Raw genomic sequence first — 24,112 nt, 5'->3', positions numbered from 1 at the left:
TTGTCTGTACAGGAAATGTTTCTAGACTTGGTTGCACCCTCAAACCTCATTCTTCCTTTGTGTACAAAGTCACAAGCAGTTCATTGAGGTGATGATCATAGAATAGCATACCGGTAGTATAGTCTTGTTAGTTAGATCATCAGTTTGCAAATAAACGTCAAAACGCTTCTTAACCTTGAAATAAATATGATTTTTCCATAATTTTACATTTATAATTAAAAAAAAAAAAGTCACTGTAGCAGTGCACTATTTCTTCTACCAGGACTGCTGAAATGACTCATCTTGACTACTAAACCACGTATTGTTGTTGTATTTGTAGTTGTCATGCACATGATAATTTGATATGCTATACTGCAAACAAAGCTGACATTTTACCTACTTTTGGGAGTTATAAACAGTTAAAGTAATCAAGAACAAGAACGCATTAATACCTGCATGACAGCTCTGGCCTGAAAACAGAAGGCATGTTTGGAAATGTCATAAGATGTAGACTAACCACTTTCACTGGAGTCCGTCAGGTTCAACATAAAGTGTAGAGATTTGTGAGAAGCACTATTTTCCACACACTGTTCTTGAAATAACCTGTTTGAAAGCTAAATTGTGTAGACAGCTAGAGGTTATTTGTAGGTTGAGCATCCTGACCAGCAACATTGGCTCAACCAATGACATTAGTTTGGGGTTGGACTAGATGTAGGTCAGAAAAATGGAAGACAGCAAAATGTTGCACAAAGCTGAAAATCATTTTGCAACTCCATTTGATGATAAAAGCAACACAGAAATGACAAATTTCAGCATTCAGTGTTGAGTGAAAATCCTCCCAGGATGTTCATTAGACCAATTTTGTGTTTGCAAACAGCGATGACATTTTTTTTTGTGGACAGAGCCTACCTGGTGGCAGAAAATTTGCAGTAGCAGTCTACGGAAGTCACGGAATAAAAGTTCATTTCAAGTTTATATCTCACAATTCTGACTTTTTTTCTTGCAAATCAGAGTTTATCTCACATTTCTCGTCTTTTTTCCTCAGAACTGCAAGTTTATATCCCACAATTCTGACTTTTTTCCCCCTCAGAATTGTGATATTCACAATTGCGAATTATAAAGTCCGAACTGGGAGATATAAACACGCAAATGCAAGAAAAAAAGTCAGAATTGGGAAATAAAAATGTTATAGACTGTTTAAAAGTTATCTATGTAAAATGTTATAGGTTTAAATATTATTTACAACATATTTGCAACATAAACGTCTTCATTTAGCTTCAAAGGGTGTCTTCAATGACGGTATTCTATAAAAATCTATATTTTTTTGCACTCTGATTCTGACATCCAAAGGCACAACAAAACATTTTTCTCTTATTCTGTGGATTTTGCACATTTTCCTCCACTTGTTACTGCTATTTTTCTGCCACCACTTATTGCGCGCACAGCTGCAAGTGACGTAACTGTGATGTCTGCTCCAAATAGGTCTATACATTACACCTTAATTCTGATCTTAGTAGTACCATAAAAGGTAATATAATACACCTAAAAAAGTTAAAAGTAATGAACCACCTAGTGTAAAATCACAACTTTGAAATCAGGAAAAAAAAAAAAAAAGGTTTTGGAGAATCAAACAAAAAACTTAAGAGACGCAATTTCTGAGAAACTGTTGGATTGGACCGAGCCAACACACTTGTAGCCAATCAGCAGTAGGGGGCGTGTCCACTCATGATTGTGGAGGAGAGAGTTAACAAGATAGAGTTGAGGAAAGATTGTAGAAAGAGAGATGGCTGAGATACATTATAAAAAGAAAAGGTCAGAGGAATATCACTGGACAAAGAAGGGTCAAGCAAGAGCTTTAGGACCCCCGTTAATATTAGAAAAGCTTTCCAGCGCTGGAGAGACCTAAGGGGGGAAGGCTTGAAAACGGACACAGAGGCTGCGTTTTTGCACCATACATGAGCAACATTGGTTTTTCTGTTTCTCAGAACCAAGATATGCTGTTGTTGTAATGCTAGATATAACAGGACAATTTTGAGTGTCATTTTTTTTGTCTGGAGCTGGTGTGCTGCTGACAACTTACATAACTATATACAAAAAAAAAAAAAAAAAAAAAAAAAAAAAAAAAAGAGTTGGTTAAATTTAAATCAGACTAAAATATTTACACTACTTAACCTCAGCACTTCCAGTTGAAAGGTTAAAAAGTTCCCTATTATCACTCAAGCTAACATAGACAATGCAAAAAATTAATGACAAAACATCTAGTTGGTAGAGTACTTGCTTGCTTCACCCATTCTCACCTATTGGGTTGAGGGGAAACCAAAAGAAGCCATCATCATCAGTTGCAACTTAGAATGAGGAGTGAGAAAATGGGTATGAAAAAGATAGATTTATTTACTGGCAAAATAGAACAAAACAAACAATAAAACAAATAAAATTAGAGATCAGGACTAGCAACAGTACAATGTATCCACAGAGATGTTTGGCTTTGCTTCACCCTATCCTTGCAAAAAACAGAAATACAGACATACAAAGAACAACGGCAACAAAATTATTGACTTACAAAAAGAGAAAAAGAAGACACTGAGGTCTTCTGAAGAACAACACTATCTACAAACACTGAAGATTAGCCACAAGGTTACAACAGCCTTTTTCATTCCATTTTCTTATAAGTCATTACAAAATGATAATTATGACAATAATCTCATTATAATAACTGTATTAATTGCCCCCGTTCCTAGCCTGATATTCAGCGCAGTGTTTACTCCACTGTTTGTAATGGAGGGCTTCCATCTCAGGCAACAAAACTTAAGATCTCATGCATACACTGCACAACTTGAATCAAGCTGTTAAGAGTTTTTGATATAAAAAAAAAAAAAAAAAAAAAAAAAAAAAGGAAGTGTGGCATTGACAGACAGAAACTTGACCATTTTTACAACCTGGCTTGATGTGCGTGTGCCAAGTTATGAAACTATCCCTTCAAAAACAAACAGGAGAAACACTGCAGTGACAGGCAGAAACAAACAAGAACTCTAAAATGAAATCTTAACTTGGGGTGGGGAAGACATAAAACAAAACCTAATATTTTAACAAACGTTAGTGTTTCATCTGAACTGAAATGTAAAACTTCTTGGGAAACAAAACAGAATGAAAAAATTTGCTCTAAGGGTTGCACCTTTTGAGCAAACCCACCTCAAAATTGATCAATATTCCCAACCGCCATCCAGCTCGGTGTGCTGTTCCTCAAACCCTTGTTCCAAATGCCACATTTGCAAATGTCCATTTCCACAAACGTGGCTTTCCTATACCTTCAAGGGCAATGAATGTTGCTCTCAAAAATGTAGAATACATTAATTATTTAATTTATATAATATTGTAGCATAAAACTGAGAACCCAGGAGTAAAGTCTGGTCGGACGTGCCAAGCTCCAACCAATAACAGTTTTTTTTTTTTTTTTTTGATGACTACTTGGAACGTACAACAGCAAAAAGTTCTCTAGGATAGCTACTCCCCCGTCCCCCAAGCACAACTCAAGGTATCCTGCGGTGTTCTGAAATGTCTGGTTTTATGTGTGTGTATGTGTTCAAGTATGCACAGCTGTTAGTCCTCAGCACATGGATATGGTGACATTGATGCCCAGGTTGCCGTTCTCTGCAAACAGCTGAGCAATGGAGGTGTCAAACACCAGGCAGTCACTGTTCATGATGGCGGTGGCAATGCCCTCATGGATGGAACGTGGCGTCGCCTCCCAGGTGAGCCGCCGCCGGTGGCCATTTAACTCCAGCCGGTAGGCGAAGTTTTCCGCCTGTTTTCGTGTTCCGATCAGCTGCACGATGGCAAAGAACTGCTGGTGGCCGTCGTATTTCTCCTGCTTCTCTAGCACGAGCATAAAATGGAAGCCGAAGCACGACTGCATCATGACCCAGTCCACTGCCCCAGGCAAGTTGATGTCTGTGGCCAGGAAGACAATATCCTCACCTTGTAGCGTGGTGATGGACTTGTGCTGGTGCAGCAAGTGAGGCATGACGGCATCGAGAGATCCCTGCCACTTGCAGGAGGCGCCAGGACAGGGGCAAGAGTATGGCCGGAATTCACAAAGCTCCTCGTGTTCAGCCTTGTCTGTGTGCGGGAGGGTAACTTCGCAGCCTGATGAGGCGTACTTGCAAGGGAAAAGCACCGAGTTGGCCACTTTCTCCATGGCCAAATTGCGAATTGACCCAAGTGGGCCTCTGCAGGTGGGGCAGCAGGTGAGTTTGGGCCGGCAGTTGCTACAAACCAAATGGCCGCTCTGGCACTGCAGGATGGGCGGCAGCACATAGTCAAAACAAACCGGGCACTCAAACAGGCTGGCGAGGTCACTGTTGGATGCAGTGGTGCCCGACAAGTTTGGGACGCGCTGAGAAGGGGGACACTTGGAGGTTCCTGTGGGCAGCGCTGTGGCAGTCTGGCGACTCATTTCTAAAGAAAAGGAGATAAAGAAAAGAGTTAGCTTGGCAAACGGACGACCAGAAAGAAATGGAGGTGCAAGCATTTACAAGGAACATCCAAGACCAGCTAAGCAACTGCATTATGCATGACTGCAGAGATCAGCTGGCATCTAATGCACTGATCTGAGCAATTCTGCTTCCTGAACATGAAGTAGACATTTTAGAATGTAGCCTCAGGGTAAAACGTACACATTTCTGCTGATTCAACCAGTATGAACTCCAAATAGAGCAATGAAAAAGTCTCAACGGTGCTATGAGCCAGGCAATGCCTGTTCTCCCCGAGCGGCTCAGAGATATAGCCATCTAGTGCCACCGATAAGTCAGACAAGGGCCTCAGGGGAAGACTAGGGGCAGCTATTTCTGGCATGAGTAAAATGCACAGATCTTCACGCCTCGCCTTTTTTTTTTTTTTTTAAAGCCAGACATGGAGAGTGGACTCAGAAGGCCAGAGCGCATGTCTGCTGCAAGAGTGTTCCTATGGCAACAAGCTGCAGTGAACGTGTATGGGACGACCTGTGGAGAGACGTATAGGACTTGGGATGGATTTTTTCCTAATTCATGACAAAAGGGATGGTGTGACCCAGCTGTAACACCCGACCGCTATATATATCCTACATCCAGACATCAGTTAATAGGAAGCACAAGAGCAACTGTAAATTAGGACTGGGAGCAAATGAAAAAGACTGATTGCAGATTTAACACAGACATCAATTAAGTGAGGAATAAAGAGACTACAGAACAAAGGAGCAGTGTGGCAGGATCAGAGCACAGTAAATCGTCTCATGTAGAGGAATAAGGACAGTGCCAGAAAGGAGGGTGGGGGTGTGGATAGACGGCGAGCTGTGCGTGTATGTAGGTGGCTTAGAATCTGCTAGTAAACACATCTGCTCTGATAAAGCCAAGTATTTTTAGCCCCCTCACCAAGCAGCTCTCAGAGTATAACAACTGAGGCCAAAATTAGCCCAACACCATGTCCCCAATGCCTTTTCAAGCCTTGTAGTCAAAGACCAAGGGATTAGAAATGACCAAAAAAAAAAAGTCTCAGATTTTAGGAAAAGGGTTAACCTTAGGTCCTAGAACGATAATAAACGATGCAGGTACATGTTTTACAATATCATTTGATGTGACGGTGCATTCAAGATATACATTTTTAGAAGCTCATAAGAATTGAATCCAAATCCCAGACGAGCCCCCAAACTGTACACATTTTAAAGAAAATTTACAGGTGACTGGTCAACATATTTCAGTTGTGTCCAATCCTGGTCCTGGAGGACCACTTTTAACTCCAACCACAATTAAACACACCTGAACCAGCTAATCAAGGTCTTCAGGACTAGTAGAAACTTCAGGCAGGTGCATTGGGGCAGGTTGAAGCTAAACTCTGCAGGATGTTGGCCCCCCCCAGAAGCACGACTGGACAGACTTTGCTTTTGTTGAGATGCGTATTCATATCCAGAGCAGATGTCCCCGATACAATGAGAAAAGCAATGACAGTCCATCTGCTTGAAGTTTAGCTAAAGAGACAGTAAGCCACCCTCCCACCAAGAAACAGTCTGAGCAACTGATGGCTGTTGTACACTACTGTTACAACAGCGCTGGTCCATTAAGTAGTGGTTTTAACGACAGCTGAAGTGATGCATGTGTCTCACTAAGAGAAAAATCAAACTGTAAATTTACATTGAAAGGGAAGGGAAAGGAATAAGGTCTTGTCAAGTTTAGAGTTACAGTTTGAGAGATAGTGCTTGATTTGTGAGAAAGGATTATTTATGGACATTGACTTTTGTAAGTTGTGGTTGGCAGGCAAAATATCCTACTTCTGCCAAAGCTAAATATCAATTCATCAGAAATCTGTTTCTTGAGGGGGAAACAGAGAAGAAGCATTCCAAAGCAGCATGTTTAAACATCATGTTCATCTGTCTCATGAATAGTCTTATCTTAAATCACCTTCAAAGTAATGAGCAAGAGTAAGTGTCAATCATTAAATCAATGCAAATGTTAAAAAAGGTTGTATGTCCAGTATGGGTTACTCTTTAGGCAACCTATAATGTAAATCACAGTGGTTTGCAATTTGTTTCTCTTTTTAGTCCACTGTGCCAGGAGTAGTTTCCTTAAACATTTTTTGTGAGACTAGAAAGCAAATTATATGGCACATAAATAGTAGACTTGGGGGAAAAAAAAAAGTTGACTTCAATAAGGATTTGTTTAAAACTCTGGAAGAAAGCAAAGCATGGTAAGAGCCCTTGTGGAATTGCTGAATTTTCTATTTGTAAAGTTCTTCGTCTGGGAATCAAAAGGTGGTGTGCGGTGTGTCTTTTCTCCAGCAGTGCTGAGCTGATGTCAGTGGAAAGTTTGCAGTCCATCAGATATAACAGGAAATCCTGTAACCCCAGAGGAAGTGGTTAGAGCAGACTCGTTGTCAGGTCTTCTAATGGAGTTAGGAAGACTGAACAAAAGGCAATGCAACTGGCCTACACTGCATAAGCTGAAGTTTAAAAATGCTGCAATATCCAAGACTGTTATTTTGTCTCAGGTAGACCGTTAAGTCAGGTAACTTTAATACATCAGATTAATGGAGCCTCAGCAAAAACATCAACATTAATGCTGAGGGTAACATCAGCATTAGTGCTGAGCTGAGTCCAAGCATGGCAGTTGGACAAGTCCAAGGACCAAAATAAACTAAGCAAGTATGTGAACAAAAAGCTACGTAAGGTCAACACAAGTAGCTACTTAAAACAAATCTGGTTTAATGGCACAGACATTTGAAAGCATTACCACCTAAAAACATTATGTTCAGTGGTGCTACTTATATTATATACAATACTTTGGCAAAGAATTTGCAACTGCGTTTGCATCCAGCATGTTTCTGTAATCTTTGACTAAAGAGTACTGTGGGTCCAGAGTTCAAGCCAACCCAATACTAAGACCTACTGAGTGAACAAACTTTTGATCACAAGCATCTCCATGGAGTCTGGCATCAGATCACATTATTACTGTATATGATACACCACCAAGTAAGAGTTCAGTAGTTTTGCAGAGATAAAGAGAGAGTTCTAAAGAGAGACCTCTAGCTTATTAAAGCTTATTACAATTTTGTAACTTCATTGCTTCATACTTCATAAACACTAGTAAAACAATTAAGACAACATTATGAAAAAAAGATTCATACCTAGAAAATGTAACAACTTGAACAACAATTCTAATCAAAGTTTTGCATCTTATAATGTCTATCTAAATGTAACTATGAAATTGGTCCAAACATGATTATTTGCAAGCTAAGGTTTTGCAAGATGTTAACCTCAAACATGTCATTTTCAATGACATCATAGAATAGCACTTTTCCCCTCACACACATTTTAAATCATGGTTAAAAAACAAACAGACAAACAAACAAAAACCTCCACATACCACACCATGCAGCAAGAACAAAAAGCACAAATCTAATCTCTGGAGTCATCTCTCATCTCCAAGTCAAGACACAGATTACTGCAAAACAGCCACATCAAGTATTCTAATGTTTGCTGTTGAATTCTTGCAATCGAATCCTAATATGAAAACTGCAACCTAAGGCCCTGTTTACACTAGTCTAGTGCATTTTCGTTTTAAAACGCATAAGTTTTGCTATGGTTACGACTGTCATTTACACTACGCCGGCATTTTTGAACCTCGAAAACGGAGACTTTCATAAACCCTGCAGACCTTGTTTTAGTTTGAAAACGCGTGTAAAAAATAACATTAATACTGAACTGCAATCTTTGCTGGCTTTGTCGTCATTTTTAGCAGCCGTTGTGCAATTAAACTCTTACATTTTTTTAATACTGCAGCTACCTTTATGCGCAAGAGGCAACTGTTTACACTTGAATGCTCATGCCCAATGTGCATTAACAGTCATGTGACATGCGTTTTCAGTCGTGACGTATAGACGGAGAATGTTTCTGAAATGCTGTGGAAACGCCAGTGTAGACGAGGATCGTTTTCATTTTAAAACGCACTAGTGTAAACAGGGTCTAAGTTTAGGCATGAGCTGGGACTCCAAATGTCTGGTAAGATATATGGACTGGTTTCTGATGGGACATGACAAAAAAAACAAAAAAAAAAAACACGAGTTGGCAGAACTAATTTAAACACTTAATAATATAACTGCATTTTTTTAAAAACACATTAACAATTTAAACTCAAAAATTCAATATTTTAATTGATGTAACAATCAATATATTATAACTGCATACAACCTCAATAAAAAACCTGATTAAAATGAAGCAGCAAGAATTAGAAATAAGAAGAAAATGTACAGAAACAATTTCACGGTAATAAAATATATTCATAATGTGAAATGAAAGAGTTGATCTTCCTGCATCTTGTTTACACAGTACAAAGTTACATAACTAACCTCTGCTACAAATATCTACGTTAATTAAACACTTGAATACAGTTACTTACAATGCAGCACTTTGTAAAGCAAGAGGCATAATATAACATCATTTGCAGCTGCACAAATTGATGGTAGCGCCAATTAACTGTCTACTTCAATACATAAAAAGGGTTAGCAAATTCAAGTTTATTAAACTCTTGCAGTCTTGCAGTTTTATCAGGTACAGTAATGATGTTGTCTGATGCCAGACTCCATGGAGAAGTTTGTGGTCAAGAGCTTTGTTCACTTCAGTAGGTGTTACCACTGGATTTAGGCTTGCTGCAGTCTCTAATGTGGTTAGTGGTCTGCAACATTCTGTAATGGGAATTAGTTTTATTCCTGAGATCTGAAGTCAGTACTCAAAATGGATAATAAAAGCTTTGTGGGTTATTAAGATTTATGATTAAAGTTTGACTAGCTCTTTCACTTTCTTTATGAGGCTTATATGTGCCATGGAAACAAGCTTGTACAGTACACATGTATGATTGCAGAAAGTGGGATATATTCTGGGATACGTTCCAATAAAATGAACTGCTTTTGGTCTAGTTTCATTTGTAAACAGAGCTCTGGAACACAGTTCTCTGGAAGAATTCCTTCTAGAATTGATGCGAGGCACAGACAAGAGGTTCAGTATTCAAGGTTCTGGTGGGATGAAGAGATTAAGGCCAAGGAGATGGTAGGCTAATGTGGCCCAGCAGGGACAGTTTTGGTAGAGATGGGTCACTCTGCAATGTCTAGTGGTTCTGCCTGTGGTAACGGGCTTCGAGGGAATGGGAGTTTGATGGTACAGATCTGTCCTGCTATTCCAGGTGGGGACTGTGTGTGAATACTGGCACAAACGACAAACCCTTATCATTATCTTTCCTCAGATAGTTCTCCATTCTCTCCACTAAGAAGCCTTACACATCCCCATGAATTCAAGCTGAACTAAACATCAGCTGAACATGAATTGAAGCATCACAGCCAAGAAATACCCAACCCTGTTGCAAGTTTCAACGAACCTACATTTCCAAAGGCCTACACATTGGCAGAGGACTCTACTTGGATTCCCAAACATTGTGAGTTCTTTTATAGTATTTTTAGAACATGCACAGTGACAACATAAAACTGAATACTTGCCTTCGTCCATATGATTCCCAAGTACGTCTTTCTTTTTTCCTTGAAATGTGTGGACCTCTGGAAAGAGAGAGAGAGGAGGATGTGTCAGTTTTGTAACATACAATAAAAAAAGTCTAGATCTAGCTATGCATGTTTTCCAACTGAAGAGTTCATTCATTTGCAAAAACCGATAAACGCCAAAAAAAAAAAAAAAAAAAAAAAAAAAAAAAAAGAACTGACTCCTGTCCGTTATTCTCCACATAGCACGTTCTTAACCCTAAATACGTTGTGTCAGAAAAGCCAGTATTGTCCACTGTTGAGGCATCGCAAGTTCACGTTTTACAGCAGAAACTGACATGTGCCCTTGTCGTTTGTGTACAGAAAACAATTAGTCCATTTTAGCGAATCAGTGTGCAGTATTCAGGTCAGATGACAAGGCTGCTAGTCACTTCAAAAAGACGTGCTAGCTGAGGGGAGTTTCGTCAAAGCTGACTAAAAGTGATTGAGGATTTATAATTTTGACTCCTTTAAGTCCTTGTATACCACACACGTCTTGCATGCTTAAACCTTGCGTGTGTGTGTGTGTGTGTGTGTGTGTGTGTGTGTGTGTGTGTGTGTGTGTGTGTGTGTGTGTGTGTGTGTGTGTGTGTGTGTGTGTGTGTGTGTGTGTGTGTGTGTGTGTGTGTACACTTGTTTGAGTGTGTGTAAATGCAATTACAAAGCAATTACTTGGTTTGGTTTAACATGAAACGTGGAGTTATCTGCTTTTGCCAAAAAAAACAAGCTTTTAATATATGAAAAAAAAACATACTTTCAATGAACTTTAATTTAAGTTACCTGTATTTTTTGGAGTTATTACTACTTAATAAAAATAACCCAACTGCAGTTTGACTGATTTTACTTGGAATGCACAATAAAAAATAAAAAAAACATGATTTGTGAGAATTAATAAAAATGGAGTTATCTGTTTTTGCATTAACTGCTTTCCTGGTAAGTCAAGTCACAGCTTGCTCATTGTGTAACAAAAAAAAGTTTTATTTCCATGTTGTTTAAGTGTCATTAAGCTCCCACACAAACTAAAAAAAATTACTTAAGTGTTGCAAATCCTTCTTATCAACAAAGCACCCTTCTTAGACCAGAAAGAATTTCTAAACACCAGCACCTTTGTTTTTTCTATAGCAACTGTACAATACATTATGATAACAGAAGAGTCAATGAAGTCGGGAACAATACAGGTACAAAACAAGTAAAACAGATAATTCTTCATACCATGAAGACACACCCATGTAACCAAACCTTTTTTTAGCACCCCTATGAATATATATATATATATATATATATATATATATATATATTATATATATAAATATAATATAATATAATATAATATTATATATATATATATATATATATATATATATATATATATATATATATATATATATATATATATATATATATATATAGGGCTGGGCGGTATACAGAGTTTGTATGATATAATCAATACATTTTTTATAAACGATACAGAATAAGGCAATACCGTTTATATCAATATACAGTAATTTGGTATTATGAGCATATCTGAAAAATAGCGGAGGCCACAGACTGAGCTGCTGTGGAGAAAGTGCATAATCTAAATTGTCCTAAACATGAGATATGCTTTATATTAAAAATAACTTGTAAGATATAGTTAACACATATAGTTCAACGCAGCTTGCCCTGTTAGATGCTCTGATACTCGTGCTGTTTTTTGTGTTTAAGAGGTGACGTTTTCCTCACTTACAGATGGAAAATATACTCGTCAAATGTAAATGTTATTTCCATTTTGCTGTCAGGAGTAGATGAGCCTATGCTTTTTGTTTTTATTTTCATTTTTAAGTGTTTTTAACATCTGCTTCTAAAAGCTTTTGCGTTTTAAAGGGTTAGTTCACCCAAAAATGAAATTTCTGTTACTGCAATGCGCAATATGGCGGAATATGTCCCACCTTCTAAGTAAAAGAGCCAATCGCTGATTGAAAAAGTCATGCGTCACTGCAGCTGCCGTTAGAGGCTCCGGTTCCCGCTTAGGACTGCATATGCGCATTGGCTCGTCTAGCCTGAAAAATAAGCATTTTTTAACGCTATTTGAGAATAAGAAACAACATTTATGGGACAGTTCATGTCAGATTTTGTTGCTGATTTGAAATATGTTATTTAATTGCAAGTTTGTCAAGGAGTTGTTGAGATTTCAGGATCCCCCCCATTCAAATAGATAGGACTTGGTCTTAGGATGACTGAAATAGCTGCCCGGAGGCATTGCAAATATGGCCGCCAGAGTAAACAGACTGTCCTTGAAAGGAACTTTGATATCGCCCAGGCCTAAATACCTTTTCATATCTTTTCTAATGCGTATCCTGTTAAATCAGATGCTCACGGTGGGCAAGACTAATGCGGAGCACAATACTGGCTGGGCTTCACATTGATTTCTCCATATTAGGACACGCTTCTATATTTCATCAGAAGCTATTCAGAATGGAAGGTCGATCAATATGCATTAAAGTATCTGGTGAAATTATTCAGCAGATTAGGTGGTGTAGAAGTCCAAATCTGGCAGATGGTCAATAGCATGGATCAGCATGACCAAAAGCCAACAGGGACTTAAAAGCTGAAAATTCAATTTTGTTTTGATATCAACATTTGTAATTGACTTAGCTGCTATGAGAACATCAGATAAGGTTATGAATCCTTTTACAAGTCATATAGTGACCGATCTAAATCTCAGGACCAATTCTATGTCATATAGAAAACTAATGCAGCCACCAGCAAAAAGCTTTGGCCTGAGGGGGATCGAAAATGTGAGACGTGGGAAAGAAATATTAATGTATTGTGGGTAGTTGATAAATGGGCATGCATTTTTTTTTTTTTTTTTGAGAAATTTATATTTCTTGTAGGGGATTCTTGTAAGGGAACGAGTATGCTTTCAGATGCTGTAATTAGTCACCAGTTATAACCAACATTTAATTTCAATGGAATGTGACATTAAAAAAAATGTGTAGACTTTTTTTTTTTAAGAAAAATTTTTTTGGGGGGGGGGGGGGGGTGGATCTCTATAAATAACATTTAGACAAGTGTCATCATGGAGATACAATAAACAACTGTCTTTTGTTAAATATGATTTTTTTTTTTTTTAAATACATACATTTAATTAATTTATTGAGCTATTCAGTTAATGGAGAGGGCTTTCCTTTTGTCTCAAAACTGCATAATGAAACTGCAAATTTGAAATAATAAAAAATAATGAAGTAATAAAATGCAAATTATTCTTTAGTATTATTTACATATGTAAATATTTTTAAATATACTTAATACTTATCAAGAAACAATAAAAATCACGTAACATCGACTACCCATTTACAAGCCACAGAAATACATGATCCTCCAGTCTGTGAGTCATAGTTCCCTGAACAGGCAGACAAGTCACAGCCTGCCCTCACTGTATCGTCCCCCCTTTAGTGTTCAACCCTCCACACCAACCCAAAACAATCCTAGTATGCACTACTACAGTACTAACAGATTGAACAGCTGAGTACAAGACGCTGGAACAATGCACACAGTAGGTCTGATGACAGCTCTATTGAGGTTACGCTTCCATGCCACAGACTCAAACTAAATGACCAGACCACAAACACACACATAGACAAAGAAAATAAAAATCAAGGATGGGAGGGTTCTCAGCAATTTATAACAGAGAAAAGAAAATTATCAGTGTTGTCTCTCAAAACAGACAACTTTCCCTTTGTCTACAGTAGAAAGCAGAATGTAATCAGAAGCCCAAAGAAAACAAACTGTTTGAATATATGAATACATGGTTTATGTCAAAATGTCTCTGTTATTTTGGTCCACACAATAAAGGCAATGGGGCACAATGTTGTTTTAAACTCCGCTGACTTTCATTGTATGGACAAAAACAGTTTTTGGCCAACTTTAACACAGTAAATGATAGACGAAAGAAATGGCCTTCCTCTCACAGGTGAGTTAGTGGTGGTTTCTGTTACCTTTAGTTTTGCTAGCAGTTCGGGCCGCTATGCAAGAGAAGAGCTTGAGCACCCCCTTCCATGAGTACACAGGCTGTAGTCTAACAGTAGCAGACATGGGGAGCAGATTGACTCTTCATCATGCTCTTTCCATAAAAACAAATGGTCCCATAAGACAGGGTCCCTCCTTTCCCGTTTCACTCTCGTTCTCCTATAATCTTACTCTAATAGCCGTGATAGACAGAAACACAGCTCCAACAGGTCGCTCAGGGCCACTGTAAGGTATCCCCACCCCCCAACCCCCCAAAGGAGGAAGGGATGAGTCCCGAACACCAACACACTCGCGCAATTTGCGTAATTCGCGTAATTCCAGCAGCTGTTCCTTAAAATGGAGAGCAGGAGATTTGCTTTTTAAAAGACTTTCTCTTCAGTAAAGAACAGTCCAGGATGAGCAAAGAAATTTGATAAAGCGGAATGTGGGGGGGAGGATTTGCTGTAATCTAGGAATGTTACACAAGTAGATCCAGTTTCCAGCGCCTGGAAGGAAAATTAAGCGGCAATCCCAAGAAAAGAGGGAAAAACTAAAAAACACGGTTAAGGAAGTCGAGTTGATAGGCTTTTCCTCCCTTTAAAAGCACATTCCACGACTCATTTGAGAGAGACCACTCCCAGGACTTTCGGAGTACCCCGTCAGCTCTCCAAGTGAAGAAAACGGAGAAGCAAGAAACATGCTGTTGCATAGAGGAGCGAACTCTCAGAACGACCGCAGAAATAAGGAGAGTCCCGCCTGCACAGTCACCACTGTTGCCTGTGGGTTGAGGAGTCAAATGTCAGTCTGAAGTCAGCATGCTCTCTCCCTCTCTCTCTGAGGACGAGGAGGAGTGGGACCGGTTCATGGGCCCAGCCGTGTCAGATTACACAGCTCCTCCTCCTGCCGCTGCCTCTATTCATGTCGCCCAGACAAAGACTTTACAGCATGGCACCTCTATGACAGCCGGCAACTTACACAAAACCCTCCACAATTACACACGCTGCTCATAAATGGCACTAACAAAACCACAAACGCAGAGAAAAGCAGCTTTATGGGTATATTAATGTATTTGAAAGTATAGAGAGAGAAAGTGGCACATTACAACAAATCCAATATCACCAGTCTTAACTACTATAAAGAAGCTCAGAGTGTAGAGCCACATCATATAGCACTATCACCTCTCACCACTACCCAAAATACCCCAGCACATGCCCACATACTTAGAATACAGCTGATTAAAACAATCTGACCTATCCGCTCTTGAAACTGACATTAAGGCCCGGGGCGATGGCCCCATATCAACGTTTCAGTGTGACACTACAGGGCTCTGACCGTCTCGTGTGACCTTTGGTCCCTCGCCTTCATCAAAACATGCCCTGTAGATTTAACTAGTGATAACATGACAACCAAAACATTAAATTCCTCAATGCTGTGCTCATGAGACCTCTTATTAAAATCCTTGCCATTATAGTCACAACAAATGGTGCTCTTCAGACAGTCTTTTCCTATTTATGTAAAAACATCTGTTAATCATAGAGCTGTTAAAATCAGTGATGGACTTACAAAAGAAATGAAAGCCTTTGAAATTATAAAAGACCATTTGCCAAGTCTTTTGTTCCGGTGTTGCTACATTATCATTTGAAAGGGCAGATGTGAGGGGTCACGCATGTAAAATGGGTTTTGCCCAGTCCTGCCTCACGTACAGTGTGACTGAAACACCTGCAGGCATCCTGCACTGTGGTAAAGGTTCTTTTTTAAATTTCTCATCAGCTTGTCTACACAGATTCAAGGAAAAACATCTTGCCATGTGGGGAAAAAAAACCCCAAAACAAAACATAAATGAAGTCTTACATGATAAAAGACTAAAAGACAGAAGACATGAAAAAAATGTTTAATATCTTTTCACATAAGAATAAAAATGGCTTCTTGCATGTTGGTTATAAATGCATCAACTGGTAGTCACTATTAAATCAAGAATTAATACAAAAGAAAATGTAATATTTAATTGAATTAAAAAAAAAAAAAATGTTTTTCACAAACATTTACCTTTTACATTTTTTTTTTATTCATTGTGGTCATCTTCTGAATTCAATGACATTTTAAACACTGTCAGAAGTCAGTGACCGTCTGATCTGCATCTTATGTATTTTTGAGTAAAATAATAGATCCAGTGTTATAAAAAGAATAATTACTTAAACACAAAAAACGCAAACCGTACCTCCAACAAATCAAAACTCCAGCCTGAAGACAAAAAATATAAGGACTTGTATGCATCCTTGACAAGACAATTACAGTTGAACACACCATGTGCTCCACACTGCCCCCAAGGGCCCAGATCATATGCTGACAGCAGGATGTTTTGTTAATGGTACAAATCTCCAATCATCAGGACAAACACTTGTAAACAAAAGGGCTGAGGGCAGGGCAGAGATTCTGCACAGTATTTCCATCTACATGAGGGCTTAGACATGATATTTCCATGCAGGTCATTATACTCCAGGTAGAGTAAACACCAGAGCTCCTCTAAACTACAGCTGGGATGCAAAACAAGTTTCCAGTGGAAAATAATTTAGGATTAAAAAAAAAAAAAATAGAAAGAAAGTGAAACCCACAATCATCATTACAGATGTTTTGCATGAGAAACAGCTTTACTAAGTCTGTCTAAACAGATGGCCTTACACACTCCAAGAGCATTGTAAGCACACGCACTGACATCCACAGCCTTGTTTCGCATATAAGTGGTGAGAATATCAACATCATTGAAATGATCACTGGCAGACAGCCCTCAAAGTCAAAAAGGTTTCATCCTCCACAGCCTTACAATTAATATCTTACACATTACTATGACTATCTTCAACATGACGCTCATCTATGGGTGGGCGAAATGACCTAGGGCTGCACGATAATGGTTAAACTGGTAATCACGTTTATTCCATCAAATAGGGTATGCAATAATGGCCATTTCGCACGTTCTTTACCAACCTACACGTCACACAAAAGGCCGGTAGGTGGCACACTGACTTCATTTAACCAACTATGATAACTTCATTAGACGGTTCTATTCGCTTGCAAATGAGACAAACCATATTTTTATAAAAATGGGGGATAAAAAAACAAAAAACTACAATAGAACAAAGACATAAATTAAATAGATCTACTTGAAAAAGTTAAAGTTCTAGATAGGCCTATAGAAATAAAGTAATCAAATGTGCTAAAAACACTGCATAGTCTTCAAGGTGTAAATTAAATATAGATTTATTCTGATTAAAGTTACAAAAGTGATTCAATCAACAGCAATGAGATGGTTTGATTAACAGTAATGACACAGACAGCAACAGATAGCACATGACTGTTCAAGGTGCCAAACAGAACTCAGTTCAGTACTCACATACTGTATGAGCAGCAGCTTCATGTGTGCGTTTCAGGTGTGCATGCTCAGAAACCATCTCTCAGACAGCGTGCACAATATGAGTCCTTTTTCGCTCCCTATTGTGCTTGAATGGTTTAAAATCACTTGTTTTTATAACCACACGGCTTGAAAACCATTCAAATGACAAGCTTTCATGACGGAACAGCACGGCAACATAATGTGAGCATAACAGTGATAGAGATGATAGTCCACATCTCCAATTGGGCCACTCACTTCAAAAGTGAAACAGAAGCTACACCTGAAGACAAACAGGGGAAATGAAGCATACCATGCACACTTCATTAGCGATTCTATCCCATCCATTATCTCTTGCTCATCTCGAAGAGATCTTCTCAATGGACAGAGTCCATTAGAGCTCTATCCTGTAACTCTATATACAGCAAGAGCTCTGGGCAGGGGCTGCTAATGTAACTAGCAGCTATAAACATTAAATTGCTGTGGGCACTCTTGACAAACAATGAGGTGTTTTGTGTATTTGTGTTGTCATTTACACTTACACAAGAGGGTTTGAGTCTTTGTTTAGCTTGAAAATTCAAGAGCTATCATGCTCAGTCATACTGTATTAGCACTAATACACTAATAACACCCAATCTCTATGATGCATGACCAAGCAGGAAGAGTTTCACAGGCTACAAATGCATGTATGTTAGCATGTATGCAGACTTCAACTTCTCCAGATACATAAATGACACAAACCAAAAACATCAGCATGTTCTGTGCTCTGTCGCAAGGCAGAATCTGAGAGCCAAGCAAAGCATATACAAAAAGTAGTTACAATAAAAATAACAGTATCTAAACAAACAAAAGCACAATTCAGAGCTCAACGTGAAGGATTTTTTCTACTTTTTTTACTTGCCCAGTGGTTCAAATTTTTACTTGCCCTGCCAAAATTTGCACTGGTCCCACCACAAAAAAAGTAATGAATAAATAAATATTTATTAATAAATAAGGTTATGACACCAAAAACTACTAGCCTAACTGTTTGTTACAGACAAGTAATCTGTCAGTGATAAAATAAGAACAAATAATTAAATTACTAACAATAGTACAAATAATTATAATAACAGAACAATAAACAGTGCTTTCCGGGTTTTCCAGGACACCTAACAGAGAAATTGAATAAATTAAATGTAAAACAACAACAGCATAGTCTTCACTGTGTAAACTAAACACAGATCAAACCTTATTAAAGTTACAAAAGTTATCCAGTCAAGAGTTTTTATTTCTTTGTGCTTTGTTGTTTGATTAACATTAAAAACAGACAGCAGGTTTATTAGGCTGCTGTTACTTTTCTCAACTGTTTATGTTCACTTAAAGGGTTAGTTCACCCAAAAATGAAATTTCTGTCATTATGTACTCACCCTAATGTCGTTCCAAACCAGTAAGACCTTTGTTCATCTTCAGAACACAAATTAAGATATTTTTGATTAAATCCGAGAGGTTTATTATCCTCAAAAGAAAGCAATGAAAATCACATTCAAGGTCCACAAATGTAGTAAAAACATAGTTAAAAAAACTCAATTTGACTACAGTGGTTCAAATTTAATACTATGAAGCGACGAGAATACTTTTTTTTTTTTTTTTTTCAGTTGACGCAGTGAACACAGCTCAGTATTGGCTGGCTCCTGCATTAGCATCAAATGAATGCCTCGTGCTGCTCACGTGAACAGCGTCTGCCAATACTGACGTACAACCTGGAAGCGCTGCAACGTAAATAGCATAGGAGAATGACAGGGGAGAGACATTTGTTGAAAAGTCGGTATTTTTGTTTTGTTTTTGCGCACAAAAAGATTTCTTGTCACTTCATAACATTAAGGTTGAACCACTGTAGTCACATTGACTATTTTAACAATGTTTTTACTACTTTTCTGGATCTTGAATGTGGTAATTTTGTTGCTTTCTACTGAGGATAAAAAAACAAAAAAAAAAACCTTGGATTTCATCAAATATATCTTAAAAGGATAGCTCACCCAAAAATTAAAATTACCCCAAGCCACCCTGGTTTATATGACATTCTTCTTTCAGACAAATACATTCGGAGTTATATTAAATAATGTCCAGGGTAATCCATGCTTTATAATGGGAGTGGATGGTGGCCCAAAATTTGAAGTCCAAAAACTTGCACCCATCCATTATAAAAGAAATCCATATGGCTCCGGGGGGTTAATAAAGGCCTTCAGAAGCGAAGCAATGCGTCTGTGTAAGAAAAATATCTATTTATAAATATGTAAATATTTATGAAAACGTTATAAATGTAATCTCAAGCTTCCGCTAACTGTCATATGCGTTTTCACGAGAGAGTGTCGTCCCAGCTTATGACGTAAGACACAGGCACAGTGTGAGCTCCGGTGACGAACAGTCAGGTTGGTGGCATACCGAGTTGTGCTAGTTTTAAATGTTAAATTGCATGTAGAGATTAAAAAAAAAACACAAAAAAAAAACCACAAAAAAAAACAAAACACTTTACAATAGTTACATGAGCGATTACTTAAAAACTCCACATAGCAATCATATTACAGTACTTGTTGAATATATGCCTCATTTGGCTGAAACAACAGCGTAGGCACAGCTGACAATTTCAGAAGTCATCTTGTATTTCCACTCTTCTCGGCCTTGTAATCCTCGAAGCGGAAATGTTGACTGCACAGCACGCGTTTATATAATTTTTCCACGGGTGTATTTACATCCCAGTAAATAGCGAGCAGCCATAGCTTCAATCGTTCAGGATCCTTTACAGGGAATTTGTGAAATCAAATTAAAATTTGATGTTTATCTGCTTACCCCCAGGTCATCCAAGATGTAGGTGACTTTGTTTCTTCAGTAGAACACAAATGATGATTTTTAACTCCAACCGTTGCCGTCTGTCAGTCAAATAATGCGAGTCAATGGTAACAATTTATAAGAGTCAAAAAATATGCACAGACAAATCCATATTAAACCCTGCGGCTCATGGCTGAACATTGATGTCCTAAGACACGAAACGATCGGTTTGTGCAAGAAACCGAACATTATTTAGATCATTTTTTACCTCTAATACACCACTATGTCCAACTGCATTCAGCATTCGCTTAGTGAGGTCTGATCAAATCGACAAAAACCGATCGTTTCGTGTCTTAGGACATCAATGTGCCGTCACGAGCCGCAGGGTTTAATATGGATTTGTCTATGCATATTTTTTGACTCTTATAGATTGTGTTACCATTCACTCGCATTAGAAGACTGACAGACGGCAATGGTTCAAGTTAAAAATCATCATTTGTGTTCTACTGAAGAAACAAAGTCACCTACATCTCGGATGCCCTGGGGGTAAGCAGATAAAATCACATTTTCATTTTTGGGTGAACTATCCCTTTAATGGTGCATCTTCCTTTGAGGTTGGCACACATAATCAAGACTTTATCCGGGTTGCTTCAACAAAGCTATTCACAAGAAATCACCATTTTAACTCTAATAAAATGTAGAATATAGCTCAAACAATTCACGTGGATTTCCTTTGCTGTACACAACTTGGTTCTCGCGAGACTAGCATATTCTCACCGGAGCTCACACGGCGCCTGCCTTTTTTAATGGATGGGTGCAATTTTTGAGACTTCAAATTTTGGGCCACCATCCACTCCCATTTTAAAGCATAGATTACCCTGGACATTATTTAATATAACTTTGAATGTATTTGTCTGAAAGAAGAATGTCATGAACACCTAGGATGGCTTGAGGGTGAGTAAATCATGGGGTAATTTTCATTTTTGGGTGAATTATCCCTTTAATTTACGTTCCGAAGATGAACGAAGGTCTTACAGGTTTGGAACGACATGAGGATGAGTAATTAATGAGAGAAATGTCATTTTTGGGTGAACCAACCCTTTAAGACATAACAGACTATGTTTATGAGGATACTTGCCAATACAAGCATTTTTGACATTATTTTGTGTTAATATGTCCTTTTAAGCAAAAGACGACGTGAAAGAGAACTCAATTTGGTACTCGCTGTGTGAGAAGTTGTGCGCAACACACAGCCGAAACACTCGCCCAAAAAGTACTGCATGGGTGGAGATTTATGTTTCTGCCGGTGGGTGCCAACAAACCCACCCCCACAATGAGAAACGCACGTCTTGTTTTATTTATTTATATATATTTTTTTTTATATATTATTTTATTGGAAACAAATACATCACCAACCACATTTATACACATCTTTATTCACCTCTGTTTCCATGAGCAAATGATAATTGGGCTAAGTAAGGTGACAAATGCCCCTTAAAACTTTTACACAATGGGTATTTTGGTTGTTTAAAATGAATGGAGTATCTCGTGTTTTTCTGTGAGTGTTTGGCCATGTTGGGATTGGTGCCTATGCTGTAGTGATTATTCAGTAGACATAATTGGCAGCACAAGGGGATAAAGAGAACAGTGGTGTGTGTGTAAGCAAGTAGAAGAGGTAGAAGAGAGATGCAATGGGATAGAGAGTGTGAAATGTTCGATCCCTGCTCTTTACTCCTGTTTCAGCTATTATAAACAGGGTCAGGTTACCTCACCATTACCCTGAGTCTGTGGAGTCTAACTCTAAAAGACAGATGTCATTTCTGTGGGGGAGCGACCAAGTTCGTCTAACCAAGTGATACTGCAGCTGCCCTATAAAGACAGTTTGAAAACACAAGAGTCACAATAAAATAACGCCAGCCATTGACTGAAATTATCCAAATGTACCAACAACCACAATTTTAGGCAAATATTCATTTTCAGAATACAGAAACGGGTAGACTGATAAATGGTTTGATGATTTTTTTTAAAACCAATATTTAGTCTTTTCTGCTTTTTATAGTTATATAACAAGACACTGTTAACATTTAGACTGAAAAACAACTTTCATGGCCTTCTGAAGATCTCACTAAATAGCACAAATCTCTACATAAACAAACAATCAATAACTTTGTGATGAACACTCCATAACATGATCTCTAGTTCACTGCTGAGGTGTGTGAGGAGGAGAATGAAAGAGGAGGATTGCATTTCCAAGCACCTGGACACACAGAAACACAAATGCGTCCCAAAGCCAAGGCAGAAGGGTTTATACATTTAACCTTATGCGTTTCTCAAAAGCATTGTGAGCTAGGTTGATAACCATTTAGGCTTTCGATAAACACAGCCCTGGACAATCAACCAATCAATGATCAATCCAATAATAAGAAGACATCACAGAAAGATCTACAGCACTTTAAATAAGTAGCCTGAAGGTTCTCTTAAAATATTTGTTTATTTTATGCTGTAAAATATCAAGTCTGTGGTAACACTCCATTGTTTATAACAACCTAACCTTTATAAAGATAGTAGAATAAGCTTAGTTACAGAAGGGATTTGACCCTCTCCTATCTAGCTATTGCTTCAACCAACTGCAACTTAACCTCACTTACTGTAATCGATAGGGGAGGTGCTTAAATGGATCTTTAAGGATAAAGAACAACGAAAACAGTACAGCTCAATTCAGTAGCAACAACGATGCTAGCAAAACACCTCCATGGCAAATCGCAGTCGCTTTGTAAACAAAACGGAGTGATGATCCAGATGCCAAGTTCAAGGCGTCTGCGAGCGGGGAAGCTTAAAATAAATCCCGTGTGTAGCAGAGACTGGCATTCATGACATTAAGCTTCTTTAGGTCTCAAAGCAATCACATGCACACATGAATTTACTGTAACATCTTGAGTTTGAGAGAGTCGTGTCGAGACTCAACGTTGATGGTTAGCTTTATGCTTTATTATCCAAATCATCATCATAACAGGTTATATTGAAGTTATATACATGTTATTATATCACATGCTGACCCAGCTAACCCGTGTACATGTGTATATAATGGCAGGCTCCTTTTGCAGAGATTAATACTGTATCTGTCAGTCAAGCCATCTCTCTCACGGTGTAGAGTCCAGTATGATTCAATGTCAATTAACGAGGCCTCAAGCTTAGAACTAAAAATGAAACACAAATAGCATGTCTGCATGCATGCATCTGATTATTAACATTGGAAGGAACTCCAATGGTAATATTACATTTCATTTCATCTCTTTAACAGTGTCTCACTTAGTACAAGCAAAGAGAGAGCTAGCAAAGCCGGGCTAATAATGGCTACATGGACCAAATCTCAGCGTTTAAGAGAATAAAAAAAACATTTTAGGATTGGCTACGAACCTCACCAGGAACCTTAATATGTTAACAGAAACAAAATGGCCAAAATATAGGTGTTTTGATCAGGAACACAGTAAAGGGGTTGATAGCATGGTCGGCTAGCCGCTTTTTAAGCTAGCTAGCTCGCTAAAATCAACAACAGAGCCATTATCCTCGAATGAGGGATTTAAGCACTGCACTTACCCCTGGAAAAATATCCTTCTGCTGCCAAACGTAACAATTAAAAAAATAATCCACTACACGTCGGTCCTAGGTCCTCGTCCGTTAATCGTTTGTATGTTTGTGTTTCCACATTCGCTAAAAGGAGACGCTGCTGTCGCCCGGCAGTCTCGGTGTCGCGCACTGACTGAAGCTGTTGAAATATACCGTATTTTTCACGGGAGCGGCGCTACAAGTCGACGTGAACGCGCTTCAGCCACATGAACGCGGGAAGGAGAACAACGTTGGGTCAACAACAGACTAGTGATGGGATGTCCGTCTCATGTCTACGAATCG

General features: G+C 38.4%; 1 protein-coding gene across 3 annotated transcripts; it reads right to left on the bottom strand.

Moving 5' to 3' along the window:
* Positions 1-2,350: 2,350 nt before the first annotated feature.
* On the bottom strand, positions 2,351-24,112 carry siah1 (siah E3 ubiquitin protein ligase 1). Of its 3 annotated transcripts, none has more exons than XM_048169443.1 (3): positions 23,801-24,112; positions 9,991-10,047; positions 2,351-4,434 (listed from the first exon to the last, which is right to left on the bottom strand). In XM_048169443.1, exons 2-3 carry the CDS (start codon positions 9,998-10,000, stop codon positions 3,584-3,586), a joined length of 861 nt encoding a protein of 286 aa, XP_048025400.1. In that variant the 5' UTR covers positions 10,001-10,047; positions 23,801-24,112; the 3' UTR covers positions 2,351-3,583. The 3 variants fall into 3 exon arrangements, with proteins under 3 accessions (XP_048025400.1, XP_048025401.1, XP_048025399.1); XM_048169444.1 differs by lacking the exon at positions 23,801-24,112 and adding an exon at positions 21,971-22,075; XM_048169442.1 differs by lacking the exon at positions 23,801-24,112 and adding an exon at positions 14,004-14,898.

This window comes from Megalobrama amblycephala, linkage group LG19 (genome assembly GCF_018812025.1).
Source record: "Megalobrama amblycephala isolate DHTTF-2021 linkage group LG19, ASM1881202v1, whole genome shotgun sequence".
NCBI classification, from domain to species: Eukaryota; Metazoa; Chordata; class Actinopteri; order Cypriniformes; family Xenocyprididae; genus Megalobrama; species Megalobrama amblycephala.
Note: the sequence above shows the minus strand (reverse complement) of the source record. Positions and strands in the feature narration are given on the sequence as shown.